The following is a 23,847-nucleotide window of genomic DNA, read 5'->3' on the forward strand; positions in this document are numbered from 1 at the left end:
AGGGAACCGACTCGCTCCCGAGCGAACCGGATCCAGAAGATGGCTTGCTGAGGAAGAAAACTTATTCAGCTACAAGCACGCCCTAATCCTACTTATGGATTACCCTAATGATGGCAGACTCGAATTGACGGCTGCGGCTAATCATTATCGAAGGGATAATCATCACATAACCTAAAGGTTATCTCAGGAGTCCTCTACTAGTCCAAACTAGTAGAAGTCTATTGCTCAACGGATCTAACTGTTAAGATCCAACGACTACCCGAAGAAGGCTCAAGTGCATCCAACGAAGGAGATTCGAAGGTACACTCTATATAAACCTCACTACCATACGAGGTGAGGGGAGGATCGAAAACACACAATCTGAGACTCAGACTCAGATTCAGATACATACTGATAGACGTAAACTATCAGCGGCTTACGACCTAGATCACCTTTCCCAGTTCTTTATTCCTTAGCTCTGTGCTTCTAGCAGAGCCGTTTGTGATTAAGTTCATCAACTGACTTAGCCTTCGGAGGTGGACTCCCGACCCCCGCGGTCGGGCCACATCTGACGCTTTCGTTTTGCGTGTCATCACGAGGAGATCTAAGGGGGGGGTAGATTTTGGGCCCATCATCCTCAAAAAAAAAAAATAACCAAACCCTAATTATAACCAATTTTTTTATAAAACAAAATAATTTTCCAAAAAAATACACCCACAAAAAAAAAAAAAAAAAAAATGTGCCTCTTCTTTTTTGAGATGATTTTTTTTTTTTTTTTTCTTTTTTATTTTACCCCCCCCACCCCCCCCCCCAAAACAAAAAAAACCCTTTCCCCTCTCTTTGTTATTAAAAAAAAAAAAAAAAAAAAAAAAAAAAAAAAAAAAAAAATAAAAAAAAAAAAAAAAAAAAAAAAAAAAGCCTTATTAGATGGAGTAAATGAAGCAGGCTTAGAAGATAAAGGCATTAGTGTTGCCATCGGAAAAAAATTAGATAAAGAAACTATTTGCAGATAAAACTTTTTTAGATGATGGTTTCCATTTACATTTCTTTCTCTAATAGTTTTGGGCCTTCTGAGAGCAAACCTAATTTTGAAACCTAATAAAGAAGTCTTAATATAGCTAATTACTAGTGCAAGAAATGTTATCTTGGCTCCAAGGTTTGCTCCAGATCCAGCCCTTGTTCTTGAAACCAAAGCAAAGTGAACGTGGGCCGCCTCCGACGATTGAGTTAGCTAAGGCTTGCAAATAAGGGAATCCATAGAGGAGTGCAAACCCAAAGAGATGATGAAGATCAAGCTCGTTGAGGGGTTAGAGAGCTGAAAATGAGATGGCTGGAGTGTCTAGAGCTTACCCTCTTCCCCCTTCTGACTAGGTATATATTAGATTCATACCTCCAGAGATGGCCTGCCGGTCGTCTTGGAAGATGACTGGGACTTTTGCCATCCGTGGGCTCCAGGCATTGCCAAGACGGTCTCCTCAACCATCCAAAGGGTCCTATCAAGCTGCCTTGCCCTTGTTTTACGGTGTGTCGGATTCTTCTGAGAGAAACATAGATGATGTCGTCCCAAGGCTCGAGGAGATCTTTGGTCATGTAATATCCTTGATATAATTAAACCTTCATACAGGAATTTGATCCGAGCACGTGCGCCTTGTGCCACCTAGACTGTCCCCACCCAGCTAGAGATGATGAGTTGGCCTAGACTCATTAGCCATTCCAAGACTGATCTAAGGATTATCATTCTGGGTTGAAATGGTCGTGACGATAACATTAGCCCCCTAATCTTTATGGCGAACTCTTGGCATGGAGATTATCCATTTCCAGCCTAAATGCGCTTTAAAATCTTGGAGTCTTCTCGGGAAAACGAAAACGGCCTCCCACCAAGTGGCTTTACTTCTTCAACAAGTTTCTAGGCACGATGAGTTACAAAATTTAATGCTAGCCAAGAATCGCTTGATTATGCCAACGTCCTATGCCCTTTTTGATGGCTTGTGCGGCTTTCCAAGACCTCTATTCGTTCGCCAGGTGTTTCAGTTATCTGCTTCTTGCTAGGGACGAAGCGTCGTAATGACGAGATGTGAGGATCAAAGAAAATCCCTAAGAGTTGCACTTGGTTCCCAAAAAGGCGCGTCTTATAAATTAGACGTTCATAACCCTTCTTTGGTATTGTTCAAATTGCAACTTTTATTGCTCTTCTGTGAATCCTGACGAACAAGATTGATCACATCCATCGATCCTTGGAGAGGTCTATCAGCATCTTTTTGGGCGCAATGGGGAAGAAAAGCGCAAGGAAAACGAGACCTTTCACTAGCACCACCAGCCCTCCGAGTCTGTTGTTGCTTGTATCTCAAGATATTACGCAAGTATACGTATTGCAATCAAGTAATAAATGATAAGTAAAGTATCGATCCCACGGAGAATTATATCCTTAACTTTCAGTGTAAAAGTAGAATTGATTTAAATGAAATTAACAAGGTTGATTGGTGATTGACTAACTAAATAACCAAATGACAGGTAAAGAAAACTAAGGAACTAAAATGTAGATTAAGCAATGGAAGAAACTTAATGAGTGACAAGTGTGTTAGGAATCAAGTTTCCCTTCCCCTGAATTTTATAACACAAATACTAAAGCAATACTACAACCCCAAGATAAATCAAGAACTTGGAATGAATGGCAATATGGTATTTTCCAATACACATAAGCTAGCATCCTAAATCAACATCTGCATATTCCTATGAAGAATTGAATTAAGAATGCAATTTAAACCCAATCCAATCAATGGTAATGTGAGGTAATTGGGTATTCCTACCCAACCTACTAATTAACACAACCTAATTAAAGATGATGCTAACTCACACAATTCAACAAACACCTAGACTTCATTAATTTTCCAATTAATGAAATCATAACATTCATTCAAGAAAGATCATTCAAGAACTGAAATTAGTTAATATAACATGTTGAATTCATTAACAATAAAGTGGATTGCAATAAAACTAAAGAACACATGATTAGTTACATATCAAAATTCAGGTTTAGGTACTACTATCATCCCAACACAGCTAAGATTTAGCCCATAACAGAATTCAAATGCATAAAACCAAGTATAGTTGACATGAGACTAGAAAGTAAGAAGATAGAGTTATAAAAACAAGAAAAAACAAAGGCTTCAATGATTCCACATGAGCTCCAGCTTTCTTCTCCAGCAAATCAACAACTCCAGCAACTCCTTGCTTCCACAAGAGCTCCAGCATTGGTTCTATCTTCCCTCCTCTCAGCTGAGTCTCTATTCCCCACCTTAGCTGAATGTCTCCTCTCTCCTACTTGCCTCTCTTCTCTTTCTTCCATAAATGTCTTCAATCATTAGGTTAGATTCTGGCCATAGGATTAGAACTTTCCTCCTGAGATCAAGGGCTGAAAACCATCATGTATTTACAAGAATTTTGTCCAATTAAGTTAGCCCTTTTTGGTCAATTCCATTTGAATTGGATCTGAGAATATTCTGCTCCGTTGTTGTAGCAATGCAGCAACAACTCTACAACAAAGTTAGAGGACAGGTTCTTCTATTATGAATCTTCACCTACATTTTCAAGAGAAAGAGAAACAGTCAAATTCATCCATAAAAAGAAGGGAAATTCATGTAATGGTGACAATAATGAACTAAACAAAATGCAACATGTTAAGACTAAATAAGACAACACCTAATGAATACTATCACTAAAACAAAGACAAAATACTCCTAAATCAAGCCATCTCAAGTATAAAAGTTATCAATCTTAACTCTATTTCATAGAGTTATCATCCGTCGACTGAGAAAGAAGAAGAAGGGGTTAGTGTTGCCCTAGAAATTGGTGGTTCCTCTTCAGCTATTCCGTCTACTGCTCAATAGAGTGCTCCTCTCGATTGTGCTGGTATGGCTACTGTAGCGTATCTTCGTCTTCTATCTTTTGTAGAACGACATTCTTCTGAACCCATACTAGGGCCTTTAGACTATCTCAGCCTTCTTCGTCCATCACGCGTGACGTTGATGAAAGCTGCCTTTAAAATCCCTGAAGATTTTCAGGTCAGGCTTCCTGGTCCTTGCGAAAGGGCAAACTTTCTTGCAGAGGGTAAAATCCCTCTGTATTTTGATTCTTTATTGGGTGGCCTAAGGCTCCCCCTATGCCCCTTTGTTTAACAGACTTTGGAGTACTATAGGCTCAATCCAGGTATGCTGACACCCAATGGGTGGAGATACCTTATTGGCTTCATGGGATGTTGTCACCGTTTTGGTGTAGAATGTAGTTTAGACTTGTTCAAGAGTCTTACCTCCGTTAGGGCTGTTGGCGGAGTTGGCTGGTACAACTTTAGTAAGCATGGTACGACCACTCGTAAATTCATGGTTTTGGAAGAAGGAACTCTACCTCAGACCCATAAGAGATGGAAGGAGAGGTATGTAGCATACAAGGTCCCCTTAGGATACATCTCTTTGCTTGGCCGTCCATCTCTCTGTAAGACATTAAGAGGTTAAATGATAAGCCCTCTTTAGAAAAAAAAGAAGAACGTTTTTTCAACATTTTCCTGAAAGGAGAGGGGGGGGGGGCATTCATGGTTGTGAGATGGACTATGAAGCTTCCCTTATTCTGTGGGGGGTGATGACTGGTGAGCCCCCTAATCCCTTTTTCTTTCCCAACGACCGAGATCGAAACTATATTCACTTACTGAGAAGTTTTGTCTTTTGTAGTTCCTACTATGCAGATTGACAGAGAAGCCCTGCTCCAGCAATACAATCTCTCTCGGACGGCTGTTAGATTAGAACATGAGAAAGTCCAAGAACCAGAGAATGATTCTCCTACCCCCTCTGTTGTTCTCCCCCAACTGGTGTCGAGGATCCCCGTTGACTCAGAATTCAAGACCTTGGAGGAGGTTCTCCAAGAAGTAAAAAGGAGATCGATCTACTAGCAGCGTGGGAGGAGGAAGAAGAGAAGGAGACGAAGGACCCAATCACAGTTTCGAGTGAAGAACGTCCTCAGACATCTCGCAAGCAAAGATCTAGCAAGGACAAGGCTCGCAAGTGACTGCTGTCACCTCCTAGGACGAGAGGTAAGGAAAAGAGAACAAAGATTGGAGATGTTGAAAAATGTTCGAAAAGTGATCCGGCCGGCATTCCAAGGTCATCCTCCCCAGGGAAGACGAGCAAGGAAAAGGTTACTCAAGACTCTTCTCCGAGAACCGGCAAAGTCCCTCTTGGGCACGGGACCCCTGTGTCTTGTTTTTCTGAACCACAGACTTTTGATGATTCCCTTCCCCGTGCTGCCTCTGTGGCAGCACAAACAACAATTCTAGACTCTTATGATGATGTAGTTCCAAAGGCTCACCGAGCCTACACATTCCGGCCACCCCTCAGAGTGTTGAGGTCGGCCTTTGTGTCACAGGGAGCTTCAGGCTCACGATCCACTGGCGAGACTCAGACCTCGGTTGACTGAACCACCAAGTGCCACCTAGATTCCTCGATGGAACATTTTGGCAGAAGGAGGCCTCTCTGGGCATCCTACCAAGACAAAAGAATGGCTAGAGCATAGTGTGGCCCCAGATGACAAAGGGGTGGCTGACAACCTTCCACTGCATCTTTTATCTTCTCGCTTGGCTAGGTAAGATATCTCTTTTATAATTCCAGATCAGCCTTATTTTCTCCATAGAATCTTTCTCAAACATTTTGTCTTTTGTCTCATAGAAGTGTGTATGAGAATGCCTTCTTGACCGAAGGTATACTTCGCTGGAGCAAGTTTCTGTCTTCGGAAGTGTCGTTTCAAGTGAAGAATTTTGCTGATCTTCAACATAAGAATTCTGTTTTGGAGTCTGACTATACCGCTATCGCAAAAGAGAAAATCTCATTGCAGAAGCAACTGGACGATGCAAAAGAGTGAGTCCAGCAATTAATTAGTAACAGTGCCCAGTGCTTGAAGCAGAGAGACGAGGCAATCAAAGGCAAAGAAGCGGCATACAAGCTAAATCAGCATTTGGTGGTAGATAACCTCTCCATCGAGTAAAAAAGATTTAAACTCCAACTGCGGAACCAAGAACTAGAAAGCCTTCTGACCCCCTCCCAGAAAGAGATAGGAATCATAACATCTAAACTTTCCAAGAGTGAGACGTAGAATCAAGCTTTCCAAGATGAGATTAGGAAGCTATTTGCTAAATTGAAGAATAAGAGCGAGGAAGCTGTGGTTGCCTTCAAGAAGTCGGGGGAGTACCGGAAAGAGCTGATGGACGCTGCTGTACCTGGTTTCGAGCATGGTCTGGACCAGGCTTTTAAATTGATAGTCAGCAAGCTTCCAGAAGACTTGCTAAAGGAAGTCTGCAAAGGCTCCCTTTTCAACGCAGACACTTGCAAGCGCTTAAAGATCCTAGTGTTCAGCTGGATGTTGTCCCCCTGAAAGATGTCACACAGCCCACAACAAGCTCTTCCTCCCCTGCCCCTGAAGCTGGAGCTTCTTCTGCAGAGGTCGATCTAGTCCCCCTTCAACAAATTATTAACCCAGATGGGTCTGTGATAGTGACCGTCTTGGAAGATGCCTAGCCATGAATCAACAATCCTTTTTTCTTTTCTCTGTCTTTTTCAAGAACTTGTTTTTTGTAGTGATTCTCCTTTTTTATGGAGATTTCTTTTCCTGAATCTTTGGCTGTACTCGGAGACTTTCTGTCAATTTATGGACTTGCTACCACCACTCTATTCTTATGATCCTCCATTCACCAGATCCATCAGGCTTTATTCTGAATCACACAGTAAATCATCTCCTTTTCTTATATCGTTACTTAGCCTTTAGTCCTTGCGACAGGTTTCATGAGAGGGCATTCCCCGTTAACACTCAAAGTGGGTAAATAGATATCGCAAGATGTAAGAAAGCCTTTCAGTAGGGTTATAGAAATTACCGATACTTCTTGGCGAAGCCGTAGGCATTTCTCAGCGAAGCCACAAGGAAGTCTTCGAAGTCATAGGGAAACGATTTGCGAAGAAACAGGAGACATCTGCTAAGAAGCGGAAAACATCTGTTGAGAAGCAGGAAAGTCATCTATTGAGAAGTAGGAAAGTCATCTGCTGAGAAGCAGGAAAGTCATCTGCAGAGAAGTAGGAAAGTCATCTGCTAAGAAGCAAGAAAGTCATCTGCTGAGAAGCAGGATAGTTTGCAGGGAACATCTGCGAAGCGAGAAGCTTGCAGGGAACATCTACGAAGCTGAGAAGCTTGTAGGGAACATCTTCAAAGCTGAGAAGCCTGCAGGGAACATCTGCGAAGCTGAGAAATTTGCAGGGAAGTCATCTGGTGACTCCTTCACAAGTGTCGCAAACATCTGTCAAACAACCATCTTCCCATGGACAGGTGTCCGAAATTCTTAAATCAGCTAAAACGTAGTCTTACGGAAGCTTATCATGGGATACTTTGAGACTTTTCTTTAACTTTTGTAACAGAGATATGGGAGAAGGCATCGTCGGAGATTTAACATTTAAGCAGGGGTGTTTTCTACAACCAGCCCCCTAATCTAGGTGATTGACAAAGCTTTGTCATTGAGGATATTGTGGACTACACTGACTCCTGAGTGAAAAAGATCAATGCATATGGAATAGATGGCTGAACCTCCCGAAGAAGATCACAGACTAGCACCCTTCCCCAATCTCCTCCTTTCAGTCCATAAGTGACTTATTATAGGAAGGTGACTCTGGAAGGTTGTCGCACATCACATGCATCCTGACGATGAGATACGTCCGAGGATAACGCCATGAAGAAGGAAGCCATAAAAGGAGTATGTTGAACTTTAGATCTAGGAATCCCATCTGGTTCGTCGACCACCGGGTTAGCCTAAGATTTGGAAATCAACAATCTTTTAGCTCCCCCCACGCTTTGGCTCATATCTAAGCAAAAGGAATAGCAACTGAACTTTTTGTTGACGATTCCCACAGACGGTGCCAAATGTTAGTGCAAGAAATGTTATCTTGGCTCCAATTTGCTCCAGATCCAGTCCTTGTTCCTGAAACCAAAGCAAAGTGAACGTGGGCCGCCTCTGAGGACGGGAAGCCACCTCCGATGATCGAGTTAGCTCAGGCTAGCAAATAAGGGACTCCATAGAGGAGTGCAAACCCAAAGAGATGATGAAGATCAAGCTCTTTGAGGGATTAGAGAGCTGAAAATGAGATGGGTGGAGTGTCTAGAGCTTACCCCTCTTCCAGCTTCTGACTAGGTATATATTAGATTCATACCTCCAGAGATGGCCTGCCGGTTGTCTTAGAAGATGGTGGGGACTTCTGTCATCCGTGGGCTCCAGGCGCCGCCAAGACGGTCTCCTCAACCATTCAATGGGTCCTATCAAGTTGCCTTGCCCCTGTTTTACGGTGTGTCGGAGCCTTCTGAGAGAAACATAGATGATGTCGTCCCAAGGCTCGAGGAGATCTTTGGTCATGTAATATCTTTGATATAATTAAACGTTTATACAGGAATTTGATCCGAGCACATGGGCCTCGTGCCACCTAGACTGTCCCCGCCCAGATGGAGATGATGAGCTGGCCTAGACTCATTAGCCGTTCTAGGACTGATCTAAGGATTATCATTCTAGGCCGAAATGGTTGTGACGATAACACTGGTCAAAGCCAAATTCATGGTTTAAGAAAATCCAAAAGAACACAATAGAAATTCAGAGAGCATACACAGAATTCCAGAATAAACCGATTTCCTTGTTTAACACATTTCGCTTCTCAAAATGAAACATATTTGGATGAATAATAAATCTGTTTAACGAGGAAAACCAACCTGGGTTTTTTTTTTTTTGGTTGGTGAGGGGGGGGGGGGGGATGCATCTAATGGAGTGTGCCTTCTCAAAACGAAATTTGATCAATGTGGTAGAGAATTTCACTAACTAAAACCCAAATTGAATCGAATAATACACAATTTATTGAGGGTAAGCACTATTATAGCTGGTCATGACTTGCCAGCAATATTTATTAACTAGGGTGTAAGCAACAAAATATTGCAAATGGAGTTCATGAGTTGTGAATTGAGTAGGACCTGGTTCTATCTAGGCAGGATCAGTCTCTGCATATTGATAGGACAAATGGACTTCTCAAAATCTTGAGAATCAGGGTTGAACTTTAGAATGAAGAGTTACTGAATGCACAAAATAAGCTATGGCTGAGCTAGAGTGAATGGGGATGGATTTATCTGTTACTAATTAAAACTCCATAAGATTTTATGTCCTACCAAACAAATGTGGTAAATTCATTACTTCCCTCACAACCAAACAATGAAAAAAAAGGGAAATCATTTTCCTTCCCCTTGCAGCCAAATAGAATCTTAATAGTGGGAAATAAAGACACACAACAAATTAAAGAAGAGTTCAATAGTGTCTAGAGAACTGAGGAAAGGAGACAACATCAGTATAGCTTAGCCAATTAATTGCTCCAAATGAAGAAGGGAAAAACACACTGAACAAAGTTTTGCAAAATAAGCAAGAATGCACGTCCTACAGAACACTTTCAGAACCACAACTAACTCAGCAAACCAATAGTAGTAGTAGTAGAGACACATCTGTATAGATCAAGAACCAAAGCTGGGCTGAAGGCAAATTCTGCTGCAGCACCTTGCATGTTGTGAAGCATCTAAGGGAACCAGGACCTTCAGGATTGGAACTGTAAATCATTGATTGAACTCTCTCCATTGTACTATGAGGGTGACATCGATGGCTTCGCTATCTCTGCACAGAATCAGATCAAAAGCAGTTCATTATCCCATCATATCACTTATAGAACTAGAGGGTTTGTATTCTTGGAAAAGGGTTGAGCACAGGTTGGGCATGTCATATTTTTGTTACATACTAGTGGTGTTGGGCTGTGAGATGGAGATTGGGACAGAGGAGGGGCAGGGGAGTTATTTCCTTGGGGAGGGGAAAGAGACAAGCAAGGCAGGGTCACTCTGCTGGCGTGCCCAAACTTCTCATGATATAAGTGGTTTCTGAAAAACAGTAACTTTCAAAGTGCTTTAGAACTCCTAAATTAACAACATGGTTTTGAAAATTGGAACCACACCAGGGAATTAGAATCAGACAGTCTTGATTCTGGCTGATTTGAATTAGTTGATCAATACAAGACTTCCAGGGTCCGAGCTGATTTCGGGCAATCCCAGTTAAATCTATAGACTTGAAGCCAAATCTGTTTCTGCTTGAACTTATTTCAACCTTGCTTGACATTTCTTCTTATAGAAAAAGTAACTTTTCAAGAACAGCAAAATCTCAAATGCTTTTTAAATTGACTTGAAGCTTTGAGACTAATCTGAAAGATAAGATCAAGAGTTCCTACAAATATTTCAAGATCTCAAGAGGTAACAAGGTAAGTAAACTCAAGCTGTCCCCCCACCCCTAACTATATTTTCGACGCAGAAAATTAAGGATACATAATATTCTGATTAGTAGAGTCAAAAGAAATATCGAATCCATACAACACTGGATGTTCACAAATTAAACCTTTGAAAACAAAGTCACCCATAATAAAATTTACTAATCAGGTGAAGACTCTACAAGGCTACAGGGTACAGTGTTAAATCTCATGCATGGGGTAGGCTGACAAGTAGAACAGACAATGCAAATTATAGTGAGTCCTTACCCATATAAAAAACCAGTTTGCCAGAACTTAAAATTAAGGTTGATAAAGTTACTCTTTTACTGAAACAGGCCTCACAAAAGAGGATAACCTGAGAAGCATGATCAAGCATTTTGTGTGTGAAGTGTCTCATGTTAAAGAATGGGTATTCAGAACAATATACAAATGCAGTAGAAACAGTTCATGAAAATCTACAAAATTTATGTTTCTTGGGATCATCTTTTACTACTATGCTTTAATAGACACTACCAAAAACAAAACTAGTGTAACACATTTGATTGACATTACATTATACTAGTTAAGAACAATAAACACAAAAGTGAGTCACTTGTAAAGAGACTAAACTATCCGTTTACCTAAAACACAAGCATATATATTGAAGTTTACAAGCATAAACTGATAAGGTCAGCAAAATATGACAATGTATGATAAGAAACTCACCGAGACGGCGCCTAGGATCAACAGTCAACAACAGCCACCCTCATGAACAATGATTTCGAAAGTTGTAACCATAAAAAGCACTACTCTTAATCCTTAATAATTAAAAATACAGATTATATAAATTTATAATAAAACATAGGAAAAATATTAAATAAATTGCTAAACAAAAACATTAATTTTTCAAGCATTGGTAAGAAATGAAAAATTCAAAAGTAAGCAACAAGTAGAAGGTATGAGAAAATGAACCTGTAGAGTGGAGGAGTGACGACAATGTAGGCAAGGATCGGATTAACCATCTATTGTCTCCAAGTAAGGACAATCTTTTATGTTTAGCTTACGTAAATGTCTCCTTTTCAGCTGCTCTGTGCTTAAGTGCTTCAATTTGGGGCATTTCCAAATAACCAAATCTTTAAGTGATGAGAGATTCTCCAATCCTTCTGGAAGGCTTTCCAATTTCGGACAATTTGAAATGGTCAGCTCTTCCAAGGATTTTAGATTTTTAATCTCTTGAGGCAAAGGCTTGACGAGTTCACGACATCCCCAAAAGGTCAACTTCTCAAGTGCAGAGAGAGATCTCAAGCCATCAGGAAAATCTTGTAGTTTGTGACACTCTATCAACCAAAGTACCCGTAAGGATGTCATTTTCTGTAGACAGTCAGGGAATGATGTCAACTTGAAGCATTTCTGGATGTAGAGAAATTCAAGTGAAGAGAGTTTCCCCAAGCTCCTTGGTAGAGCTTTTAGATTGGAACAATCAGTTATTTCCAACAGACTGAGGTCTTCGTGGTTTCCCAAGCCCTTTGGTAAAAATTTTAGGGCAGGACATCCACATATAGTCAACACCCAAAGTGGCAAGGGGTTTCCCAATTCCTCTGGTAATTCTGTCAGATTTTCACAACCTGTTATCTTCAATGTATCTATTTTTTTCAAATCCTGCATCCCTCCTGGCAAAGAAGTTAAGATATTACAGCTTGAAATTTCCAACACTTGTAGCGATGAGAGTTTGCTCAATGAGTCAGGTAGAGCCTCCAAATGTGGACACCTCCTAATCTTTAGCCTTTGCAGTGACGTCATCTTTTGCATTATGTTTGGAAAAGAATGCAAAAAATCAGATCCGTTGATCTCCAATTCCTCAAGTCTCTCAAAGTTCTCAATACCCCCAGGAAGACGCCTCAAATTTGTACAACCAAAAATCCTGAGCTTTTTCAGAGATGTCCAATGTTTGATTTTGTCTGATAAAAACCTAAGTTTGGGGCAATCCCTAATTTCAAAATGTAGAAGAGATGACAAATGTCTAACGCCCTCTGGAAGTTCTTTAATATTTGGACAATTTTCTATCTGCAACTGCTCAAGCTTGGAAAGGTTTTCTAAGCCCTTTGTCAAAACCATTGTTGGGTTTCCACAATTTCCTATATGAAGTGTCCGCAGTGATTGCAGGAGCAACATCTCCTCCTCTCTTAAGGTTGTAAGATGATCACAACTTCCGATCTGCAACTTCCAAAGATTAGGAAGTTCATCTATTGAAGAACTGACTTGCTTTTCTAGATTTTGCTCTTCCTGATTTACAACATCATTCTTTGCTCTTAGCAGAGATTCCAGCTTATCACATCCGGTAAATTCCAAAACCCCCAACTTCTTGAGATCCTTGATTCCTGCACACTCCAGATTTTCACAATATGAGATCGTCAGTTTCTGAAGACAACTCAAGCCTGTCAGATCCAGAGATTCTACATGGTGACATGCATAGATACAAAGCTCCTGTAAATTCGCGAGATACAAACTTCCATTATCCAACCACGCAGGGAGCTTGGTGCCTTTGAAACGCAATATCCTTAGGAGCAATAGATTTTGAGGAGGCCGGAGCTCCTCAAATATGAGGTCTTGCTTTGGCCTATCCTGATCATTGGTCCACACATGCCATTCAGATTCCCATTCTAACATCAACTCCTCAAGTCTTGTTTTCTCCTTTAGATTTGCTGCTCTAGCATCTGTTTCATTTTTTACATTGTCGAGGCCGAGTAAACTCAAGCTTCCTCGGAGTTGTTTCAAACACCGCAGCTCTTCAATACCAGCTTCATGATCAGTAATAGTAGTGTTGCCAACATGAAAGAAATTGAATGTTTGAAGGTTACTCAGGTTCCCTATTAAACCTCTTGGAATGTTCTTCAAAGTCCTTTCATTTTCTAGATGCCTCAGGTAAATCAGTTTTCTCATTTCTCTAGGCAATCTTTGAAGATGTCTACAATGCAATAGCTTCAAAGTCTGCAAATGGTAGAGCTTGGAAATGGAAGCAGGTAATGCTTTAAAGGTACCATAGGAAAGATCAAGATACCTCAAGTGCATTAACTCTCCAATTGACGGTGGCAACTCGTCTTTGCTAAAATGTGTAAGTTCTAGTACCCGCAGGCTCCCAAACTTTGAAGAAGGGACATTAACAGTGGCAGGAGAACGAAGATATGTTCGACGGTTGTTCCTCTTGATATCAAAGTAGTCCAGGTTCGACAATCTGGCATCATTTCCCAAGAGAGTTCGTGCAAAATTACGTGAAAATTCACTCATGCTGAAATCTAACAGCTTATCTTCATCATCGTATCTCCCGACAAGTAACGAGTTCTGCAGCAAATAGTCACAATATAAATCACCTATATCTTCACTGCTGCTGCTGCTAGTGGATGAGGATGCTGCTGCTGCTGCTTTTTCTTCTTCTTCTTCTAAGAAACCTTGAGCCATCCATTGTTGAATCAAGCTTTTCTTCTCAAAGGTAAAATTCTTGGGAAATACTGAACAATATGCAAAGCATCGTTTCAGAAATGGTGATGGTAGGCCATCATAAGATATCCTCTGAACTGAAGCAAGTATATCCAGATTTAGAGCATCTAAAGCAGCTTCCCACGACTCTTTCTTTGGTTTCCAGCGCAAGGCAGCAGCCACACTTTTTAATGCTAATGGCAGCCCACGGCATTGCTTAACAATTTCCTTTCCCACTTCGACTAGATCGTCGCACTCCACAACATGTCCCACTCTGACTAGGTCTTTGCTCTCCAGACCATATTTTGGCTCAAATGCTTGTCTTCTGAACAATTTCCAACTTGCTTCATCTGATAGTGCATTCAAATAATATGGACAATCACAACCACACACTGATGCAACTTCACGACTTCGTGTTGTAACAATAACTACACTCCCTCTGGATCCAATTGCTAACATTCTTCCCAAATTATCCCATTTTTCTTTATCTTGGTTCGAAGCATTATCCAACACAAGTAGAAACTTTTTTCCACTCAGACACTCTTCTAACTGATGCTGTAAATTGTCCCCATCTGTAGTAGTTCTACTGCCAGTACAGTTTTCAATAATTTGTTCTACAACCTTTTTCACGCTAAACTCCTGTGTCACATCAACCCAAATACTCGGATCAAAATCTGGCGTCAACCTCCGATAGATTCGCCTCGCCAATACCGTCTTCCCAACACCTGCCATCCCCACAATAGGAATGGTCGAAATCATTCCAGGAAACAACATATTACGAATCTCTTTTTCCTCCACATGCCTTCTAATCCCAACAAAATGTGGATCAGTACCCATGCGGAGTCGTTCACTTACTTCGTATGATTTATAAATTTCTTTTTCTTCTTGATGGGCAAATCCCGGATCCATTTTGACATCCAGATTATTCAACACATGCTGGAGATCTTTGATTTTACGAGACATCCTGAGACGATACAAAAGTCGGCCCGGACGTACTGACAAGGAAGAATTGCATACCTCCCAGATCGGTACCGGCATCAAGCAACTAACTTGGATCTCCTTCTTGTTCTCCATTTCATGAAAAATTCTCATGGCTTCATATGACAACTCGTCCAACATGTCTTCTACTTCATAAAATAACTCTTTAGTCTCTTCACTGCAATGTTCATCCATATCAGTCTTCCAGAAGTGCATTTTGGCGTTGTTCACAATACTGTGAAGCTTTTCGTACTCCTCCTTGACACCGAGTTGTTGAAGAGTGCTAGAAATAGTCAATTTCTTATCAGCTTTATAGTATCTCATAGCCATTTTTCCTGTGTAAACAAGCAGTAGTGGGAATTCAGCTGTGGAAACTTAAAAGCAAGAACAGAAAATGTATAAACTAACTATAGAAGATCAATCAATCTATCGAGAGAGTTGCAGAGATCGAGTTCCTTACCAGCTGCAAAATCTCTCATAGCAATTTCAGTTTCCTGTGACAAGTGCAGCAATCCAGAAGGAAGAGAGAAGCAAGTGACTAAGACAAGAGTTAGATAAAGAACTCGAGCATGTCCTACCGAAAAAAGAAAAAGGGAAAAAAGAATGCTAACCTCTCCTTGGAGAAACCTCAATGTCAAATTATGCTCAATATTTCCATGAAACTTGTTGGTGTTGCTCAAGAACCTTCATGTATGTAATGTATAAAGAAACTAAAAGTGTTGCCTCATATAGAAGCAAAGAAGTGATTCATTTTCCTTTTTTTCCAAAATTTGAAAAAAAGTGTTGCCTCATATAGAAGCAAAGTAGATTCAATTTCACCTTTTCCAAAATTTGCCAAATTCATGATTCTTGATTTAAAAAACCATGGTTACGTCTACTTTGATCTTTGGTTTTACAAAAATCGTAAATGTAAAATATGTTTTATAATCACTATTTATCAAGTCGAAGAGATTCATCTATTTCTGAAAAATCATATTTGAAAAACCCAAATGTCCCATTTTTCTTTTGAGGTCGAATCTTGGACTTCTATTATCACCTACATGGCTATATCCATAAGTTGGCATGGCCATGGTGTGTCTTCGCTTTTGAAAGCTTAATAAAAATGTTTACAAGTTGTTAAGATACCAGCTACTTCCAAGTTACTAATAAAAACCAGATCATGGAAAGAGGGGACATTCATGATCAAAAGAAACAAAGAGAATATACAAATCAAAGTGAATCAAATCCTGCAAATCATACAGGTGCCACAGGAGTCACTTTTAGTTAACAATCCATAATCAATGAAAACATTACAACATCGATCTTACATTTATGGGGATGGATTCAAGGATAACAATACAATGAATACTCATAAATCAGCAGCATTTTATCTATTGTCTTTTTAGAATAATTTTTTTATTTTAATTCTTAATCCAGTTTTTAAAAACAAAAATTATAATTGAGAACCATTTGTGTTAAAAAGAAAATTAAAAACTATTTGGTAGACATTTAACATAATGAAGTATGGAATGAGAGATTGGTGCTTCATAGTCTAGTTATGAAAATACTAACGGCCAGTTTATTTTCATATTCAATTAAGAACGTCTGGAAAGACATAGTAATAGGATAGTTACTTTTTTTTTTCTTGTGTAAAAAGGATAAGATAGTTACAAGTTATCACTTTATTGATACACATCAACTATCGTAGAAACGATTAGATTCAAACCAAAAGGCTGTTTAGGGTCCTAATCTTGAGAGTAACTCAATACTTCAGAAAAAAGTATCCTTAGATACACTGGGTGGAGTGCCGCAGCCCTTTCGTGTCTATTTATTTCCTTAACAGAAATGACCTAGATATTCCTATTTCTTCAACATAATACTATCTCAATGCTCAACTATGCTAATGTTTTAATTAAACTTACTCGTGTTGCTCAAGAACCTTCACACATAGAATGTGTAAGAAACTAAGAAGTGTTGCCACATAGGGAAGCATAGAAGTGGATTTAATTTCCCTTACTCCAGAACTTGCCATCAAACCTTCCCCGACGAGATGCAGAGAGATATTTCTTTCCTTTTGATGGCTATATAAGATAGTTTGGGGTAACGGTGCCTTATAGGATATACAAAGCTGGAAAAGAAGAAAACTAATTGAGGAACAAGTCCCTATCAGATGGAGTAAATGAAGCAGCACTTGTAGCTTAGAAACTAAAGGCTTTGATATTGCTGTAGGGGAAAACTAGATAAAGAAATAATATGCACTTAAATTTTTTTTAAAACGACTTCCATTTACCTTTCTTTCTTTAATAGTTTTGGGTCATTTGAGAGCAAACCAAATTCTAAACTCTAATAAATAAGTTTTAAAGCCAATGGAGGGTTAGTAGAATGGTTAAGAACTTGACTTCTTAGTGGAGTGGTCATCGGTTCAATCCTTGCCGACAGCATACGTATTGTCTCATCCCCAATTTCCCTGTATATAAAGGGTGTGAACAATAAAAATTTAGATGTCTTGTTGTTGGGCAAAGACACGAATCCATTCCATATTTTAACTAGGTACAACTGGCAATTGAGTTGTCACCTAAATTCTATGGACATAAATTTGAACCTAAAACTTTCTTGACCTTAATACCCCAACATAAGAGGCTACCACCATCATACCAAAAGTATGACCATTGATAAGTGGATTTCATGTATATTATTTTAGATGATTAATTTATTATATTTTCATGTGTTTATAATTATTTTATATTATTTTACCCTAATATTATATGAAAATGAATATGTTGCACCATTTCCTTTAATTTAGGTGATTTTATATATTTCCTAGTAAATCCTAATTAAGATTTATTACTTTTGTTTGCAGAAAATTATTAATCAAATCTGCAAGGGTATTATTGAAAAATTTTGTGAAGAGAATCATAATGGAACCAAGCTGGATTTTATTCCACTCCAGAAAGGAAAGTCTTGTTCATCTAGTTATAGAGCACTCTAAAAACTTCCTCAAGTAAAAAACATGGAAAAAAGGATTCCTTGCATGCTTCAAGATTTTATTTCTTATTTGGGACTTGATCAAAGTAGAAAAAAAAAAAAGAAAAAGAATCCTATTCAGAGAAGGAAGAGGGAAAAATCCCGTTTTTGTCTCTGTCTACTTTTGATCAAGCCCTCCATCGGATGGTCATCTAGTATCCGATCGAGCTAATTTTTTAAGAGAACTTCACGACTTCTTGACCTTCAGCCGGTATCCTATATGGCATACCCGGGTGTGTGATCCACAGTCCACAAGATCCAGTATCGAGAAAATCAATCCCCCACATTCACAGTAATATAATCAAGAATAGGACTAAATCAAAGTTAACAATATTATTTAAATGAATCAAAGCAAAGTAACGAAATAATCATCAGAATGCGGAAATGATACCAAAAGATATATATATATATATATATATATCTAAATGTAGAGTGAGGCAGAATCTCACTCCACGAGTACAGCGGAATGTAGATCGAAAGTCAAAAGAAGATTACAACTGGTTCTAAAGACAAGAAAGAAAGATATAATCAAACTAAGTTAGAGTCTATTCTACTTTATAAAGAACGTCTTCATATACATAGACTTCATCAATCACGCTCAGACGCTCCCACTCCACGGTAGGGCTAATCGTGGTACGAAGTATGATCACTCGAGGGATCATCAACGTAATCTTCATAGTTGCCAACACCTTGCGTGTAGTACGTTTCTTCAGCTTGCGCTTCCTCATATTACCTTTCATAGTCATCAATGCCTGTAGAGTAATCTAACAAAAGATATTGTACAAAAGGAGTGAGTTTCAAAAGAAACTCAACAAGGCAAGTTATTCCATAATAGCATAAATAACATGATAGCATAAAATAATGTGACAACTTTTAAGGTGGGGAGCCGTGTTGAAATAAGGATTCCTCCTTAGGATCGACTCCCATACCTCGTTCTCGCCGTCCCGATAAGCCTGCAAATTATAGGCATTCAACATATTAACAAATGGCTTGCTCTGCAAGTATGTGAAGATACAAGCCCTGCGAACATTAGTTGGAAGAGTTTCAGGTAGGGGAGCAACGGCTTGCCTTTGAGCCGTGGGCGCAGGAGATTTATCTTCAGACCCCTTCAGCTCTCCCGAAAGCTTTTCAACTTCCCGCTCTAGCTTTTGGATTCTCTACCTAGCACCATCCAAATCCGAATGAAGTCGCCCGATCTCAGAATTCTTCACTCGAGCAACTTCCCAAAGCCTGTCTTGACGATGAGCAAGCTTGGCATCTTTGGCTTTGGATTCTTCCTGAAGCCGAGAAAGATCATTGCTTAAGCTACTAAGCCTAAAAGTTGATTTCACCTGCTTGTAGAAGTTATCAGCAAGGCTCCTGCAATATCGAAAGAAGTTAGTCGGAAGCAAAAATATTTCAGAAAGAAAGACGATGAAGAAATACTTACAGTACAAATGACTTTATAAAGAACTTGTCAGGAACAACATAAAAGGCTCTGTTCTCGGCGGGCATCTGAGCAAAAGTGCACCATTCTAGCGCCTTTTCAAAATTTCCTGTCACCAAGTCAGATCTCTTCAACTACCAAGAAAGCCTGTATACTTCATCATCTGACCGAGGACGCTTTCTTTTGGAAGCAGAATCCTCGGCCTCTTGGAAAACCTCCTCCATTGTCGGAGGAGTAGTATCTGTGATTGCATCCATGACTGTTGAAGGCGTGGAGTAAGATGCCAACGAGGCGCCAACCAGAGTTTCGGAGACTTGGGCGGCAACAAAAGGAACCACATCTTCTTTGGTAGGCCGAACGGCCTCCATCATGGAAGAAGATGCAAATGAGGCACCAGCTGAAGCTGTGGGAATCTAAACTTTAGAAGAATCACCAACAGCAACCTCTTCGCGTCGAATGACCTCTTTCGCCACTGGAGTAGTCTTTTTAGAAGATTTTACCCTAACAGTGTCCAAGTTAACTTTTGGAGGCACTGCAAGGAAAGACGAACGTTGCCAGATAAGGAAGGTTAAAAAAAAAACTAGATGTCTAAAGTTCAGATATCAGAAAAGTCCAACAAAGGGATTCTGAAATGAATAACCCCCAAGAATACTACTTTGGAGTTATTCAGGGAGGAGAAGTAATGAACCAGATAGAAAAAGAATGAGAAAACTTACTTGTTCAAGTTTTGTTCAGGGTATCGTCAAAGGATAGAAATGCAAAAGCAACAAAGGACAAAGACAAGATTCGCTAATGGACGAAGGCGGAGAGAAAGTAGTTAGGCAAACAACCGCTTTGGCAAAGGATGTAAGCAAGTTTAAAGCACACATGAGGGGTTTAAATAGCCTCAGGGGGTGAAGCGACGGTTTAAAGCTCGTACGAATCAAGGGTCAAGGACGAGGGACGTTTCGAATTTCGAAAAACAAATCCAAGATCAACGGTCAGGAGATAATGACGTTTTAAATTTGAAACTTAAGAGATAAGTTCGTCCCAAGTCTCCACGTGGAGCAATGTGCACCTAATACGATGATGTGCAGCAAAAACCAACCGTCGCACCAGTATTAAATGAAAAGAATATTTTCAATTTCTTGGGAAGGACAACTTATACACAAATATGAGGAAACATTTGGGTTTCGTCATAATGATGGTGCAACTTGGAGGGTGCAACCGAATCAACTCAAAGGCGGGAGTGCATCCCAAGGTTACCGAACGTCAGCTTCGACCAAGGAACAAGGTTACTTCAGAAAGAAGCTTAGTTCATTCCCGAACGTGAGTCTGAAAGAAGAAAAGGAGAAAATTCTCTAAGTACGAAGAAAGCCCTACCAGTTCGTCACAACAACTAATGCAAGAGTTCAAGGATAAATAAAGTAAAGATTCATTTCATCTTCAAGGACCATAGGGTCCAACCCTTACCAAAAAAAAAAAAAAGAGAATATAAAAAACACAGTTTCCTATTTTTCTTGGACGGGTTTTGCAGAAGGATTTACGACTGGGGCGGGTTGCTAAGGCTCCTCGGGAAGAGGTGGCGAATCATGAAGAAACTCCTCGATGTTTGGATCAGCTAGAACATGATCTTCCTCTTCCTGAGCTCAATCGAGGAGAGGTAGCTCGAGCTTTTTGAAGACCTCTTTGTGGCAAACACCCTGAAAAGGAGTCGTATCGAAAGTAGGGTCTGCCTCAAGGATAGCCTTCCATACATCATTTTGTCCCGCTCGGTAGGCTTGAAGGTTTTATGGAATCATTAGCTCGCTGAAGGGGATGTTGTTCAAGTACTTTCGAATGCAGTCCCTCCAGAGATCTTGAGAGAGATGTTCGGGTTTGCAGGGAACGATCGCCTTCTTAAGACGATCATTGTCAAGGGCCAAAATTTCAACCCTATCCATATATTCGGAAGCATGCATTTTCTGCTTCTTCACTTCATGTTCCAAAGCACCAGCATGGCTAACAGACAAGTCAAGATCATTCTTTAAGGTGTTAACTTTGGCATTCTCCTCCTTCAGCACTGCAACTTCCTTCTTCAACCGATCCACTTCAGAATTCCCCAGCACCAACTGCTCCTCACAACTTTGGAGTCGAGAGCCACCACGACCAATTCGGTTCAGAGCCTCAATGTGGTAGAAATTCACCACGGCAGTCCTAAGAAAGCAGACAATCGTCAAGAAGTCCTAAAAATAGTCACGAAGTAGATGACAGAGGATCAAGAAAAAACAGTACCTTGTAGAGAGACGAACAAGAGTATCATCACTCAAAGACTCAAGAGCTTGACGGTCGGCTGGCATCAAGCTAAGAGAACTCCACTCAGCAACTTTTTCATGATCTTGCGTGACCCAATCCGACACGCTCAACGTCCATTGTGGAACGAAAATCTCCTCAGAGTCTTTACTCTTCTGAGATTTCTTTGGGACAAAAGCTTCGGTCAGGTCATGCTTCCTTTTGGTTCGGGTTGGAGAGGGGACTTTTGCCTCTTCTCCAATTGGCTTCTTCCCTCTCCCAGAGGCTTCAACCACTGGTTTAAAATTCCTTATACCTTTATAAGAAGGGTCGGGAGGAGGAATAGCAGCTATCTCATCTGCCGTCAATGCACGAGGAGACCTTTGCTCTGTAGCTACAACTGCCTTGGCCGCCTTAGCCCGAAGGTTTTTTGGGTTAATTCTGGGAGGCACTGCAGAGAAGGATAAAGTCAAAAAATCAAATAAGGCTACAATACATTCAAAAAGACAAATACAACAGTTTGGAAGCTCACAACGAGCCATCCCCCAATATTGAAGAATTGGGGTGTATTCCATCTCAAGACCATGTATCTCTTGGTACCATGGAATTGACTTGATCTTCTTGGCAGCTGCTTTTTCAGCCTTAGATAGGGGAAGGACCTGGTTACCCTCAAAATATGAAGTAAGCAGCTTCTAGGTGATCGGGAAGTTAAGATTTGATTGAGGCGCTGCAGAAAAAAATATCGTCTGCGCCACCCTTGGGGATTGGAAGGACAGTTCCCCTAGCAAGGATATCGCCGACCATCCAAGCTCAACCTTGTTACGCTTGGAAAGAAAAACCCAACTCGAAGGGTGGGAAAGAGACAAAGCATGAAAATGTACAAAAAGAGGGAGAGAAGGTTCGATGCCAAGTTCAAAACACAAACCCAAAAAGCCAACGATGAGATGCCAGCTATTGGGGAGAAGCATTCCAGGACAAATGTCCCAATGATTCAAAACAACAGAAAACAAAGAATGGAAGAACGGAAAACGGACTCCACTCTCCAAAGTATCTATATACAAAGAGAACTCTTCGAGCAAGTTCGAATTGGCCCTTTCATCAGGATTGGGAGCTCTAAGAAAGTAGGAAGGAGGAAAGTCAAAAGGTTCAATCGCTGAAGGGAGTTCAACTTTAGTGAATGAGGAAGGAACAGAGTTGGGTTCATCCTTGGGTCCGCTAGGTTGCTTAAATTGCCGAGGGGCCTCGGCAGTCGTCTTAAGAGTTCTAGACTGCCCAGACTCAGGAGGCGTGTAAGAAACTTCAATACTTTTTGTCACATCCTCCCAGCCGGTACCCTATCTGGCATACCCGAAAGTGTGATCCACAGCCCGAAGATCAGGTATCGAGTAATCAACCTCCCACATAAACAATAACTTAATCATGAACAATAATAATAAAAGTAAGGAAGATAAACCATAGATCCAAAGAAGAAAAGGATGAATCATATAAAAATCGTAGTACTAGATATAATCAGAGTGTCTAAATCGATAAGTAAAGTGGGAGGCGAAATCCCACTCTACAACCAGTGGAAAAGTAGTTCTAAAAGAGAATAAGCAAGATAGAATCTAATCCCAATAGCAAGGTACAATAGGTAACTAAATTGTTCTCAATCTTATAGACAACATCCCTATAAGTATAAATCTCATAAACGGCACAAGGGCGCTTCCACTCTACGGTCGGACTAAGCATTGTACGGAGCATAACCACTCACGGGATCTTTAGTGTAATTGTCGTAACCGCAATCACCTTCCGGAGATATGCCTCTTCTCCTTGCGCTTCTTCATACGGGCCGTCATGATATTCTGAACCGTAGAATAGTCTAACAAACATTGTACAATAAAGGAATGAGTTTCAAAGAAACTCAGAAGGGGCGGTTAAATCCATAATAACATAAATGGCAGGATTTCGGAACAAACATAAATGCAATATGGTATGAAACAAACAATGAATGTATGAATCTAACTCTACATATGCTGGTCTCTATTGGCGACATGCTTTAAGTCATAGCACCGTACTTCTTTAGGAAGGTCTCAATCACTCATCATCAATTGGTAATGGGTCCGGCATCCCTCGGGACATTCCATGGCTGGGGGTATAGGTCACCACTCTCTCACATCACCATTGGTCTAAGTACCGGCGGATGTCGAGATAAAGCCTAGCCAAATGCAAGTCTTCTACTTAGTTACATCAAGTCGATCCGTGATATCGCCCATTCCTCAGTCCCCGACGATCCTTTCCGATATCCTTCACACTAGAGTCCTCATAGTCCCCGACTACGGACTCATCAACCCTATTGGTCATCCACATATGGTAAATGGGAGTCTCACGCCCCCTCACGGGTTGGTTACCGGTCTTGAGCACCCC

General features: G+C 40.4%; 1 protein-coding gene across 1 annotated transcript; it reads right to left on the reverse strand.

The window, feature by feature from the left end:
* Positions 1-9,290: 9,290 nt before the first annotated feature.
* Positions 9,291-19,562, reverse strand: LOC149015861 (uncharacterized). Its single transcript, XM_089156617.1, has 7 exons — positions 19,350-19,562; positions 19,198-19,262; positions 18,937-19,127; positions 18,698-18,721; positions 15,226-15,339; positions 11,286-15,100; positions 9,291-9,697 (listed from the first exon to the last, which is right to left on the reverse strand). The coding sequence occupies exons 1-6, from the start codon at positions 19,560-19,562 to the stop codon at positions 11,328-11,330; spliced, it is 4,380 nt and encodes a 1,459-aa protein (XP_089012743.1). The 3' UTR covers positions 9,291-9,697; positions 11,286-11,327.
* Between the last annotated feature and the right edge of the window lie 4,285 nt (positions 19,563-23,847).

The sequence above is a fragment of the Hakea prostrata genome, chromosome 5, assembly GCF_041222555.1.
Source record: "Hakea prostrata isolate BN-2017 chromosome 5, UWA_Hpros_2, whole genome shotgun sequence".
In the NCBI taxonomy this organism is placed as follows: domain Eukaryota; kingdom Viridiplantae; phylum Streptophyta; class Magnoliopsida; order Proteales; family Proteaceae; genus Hakea; species Hakea prostrata.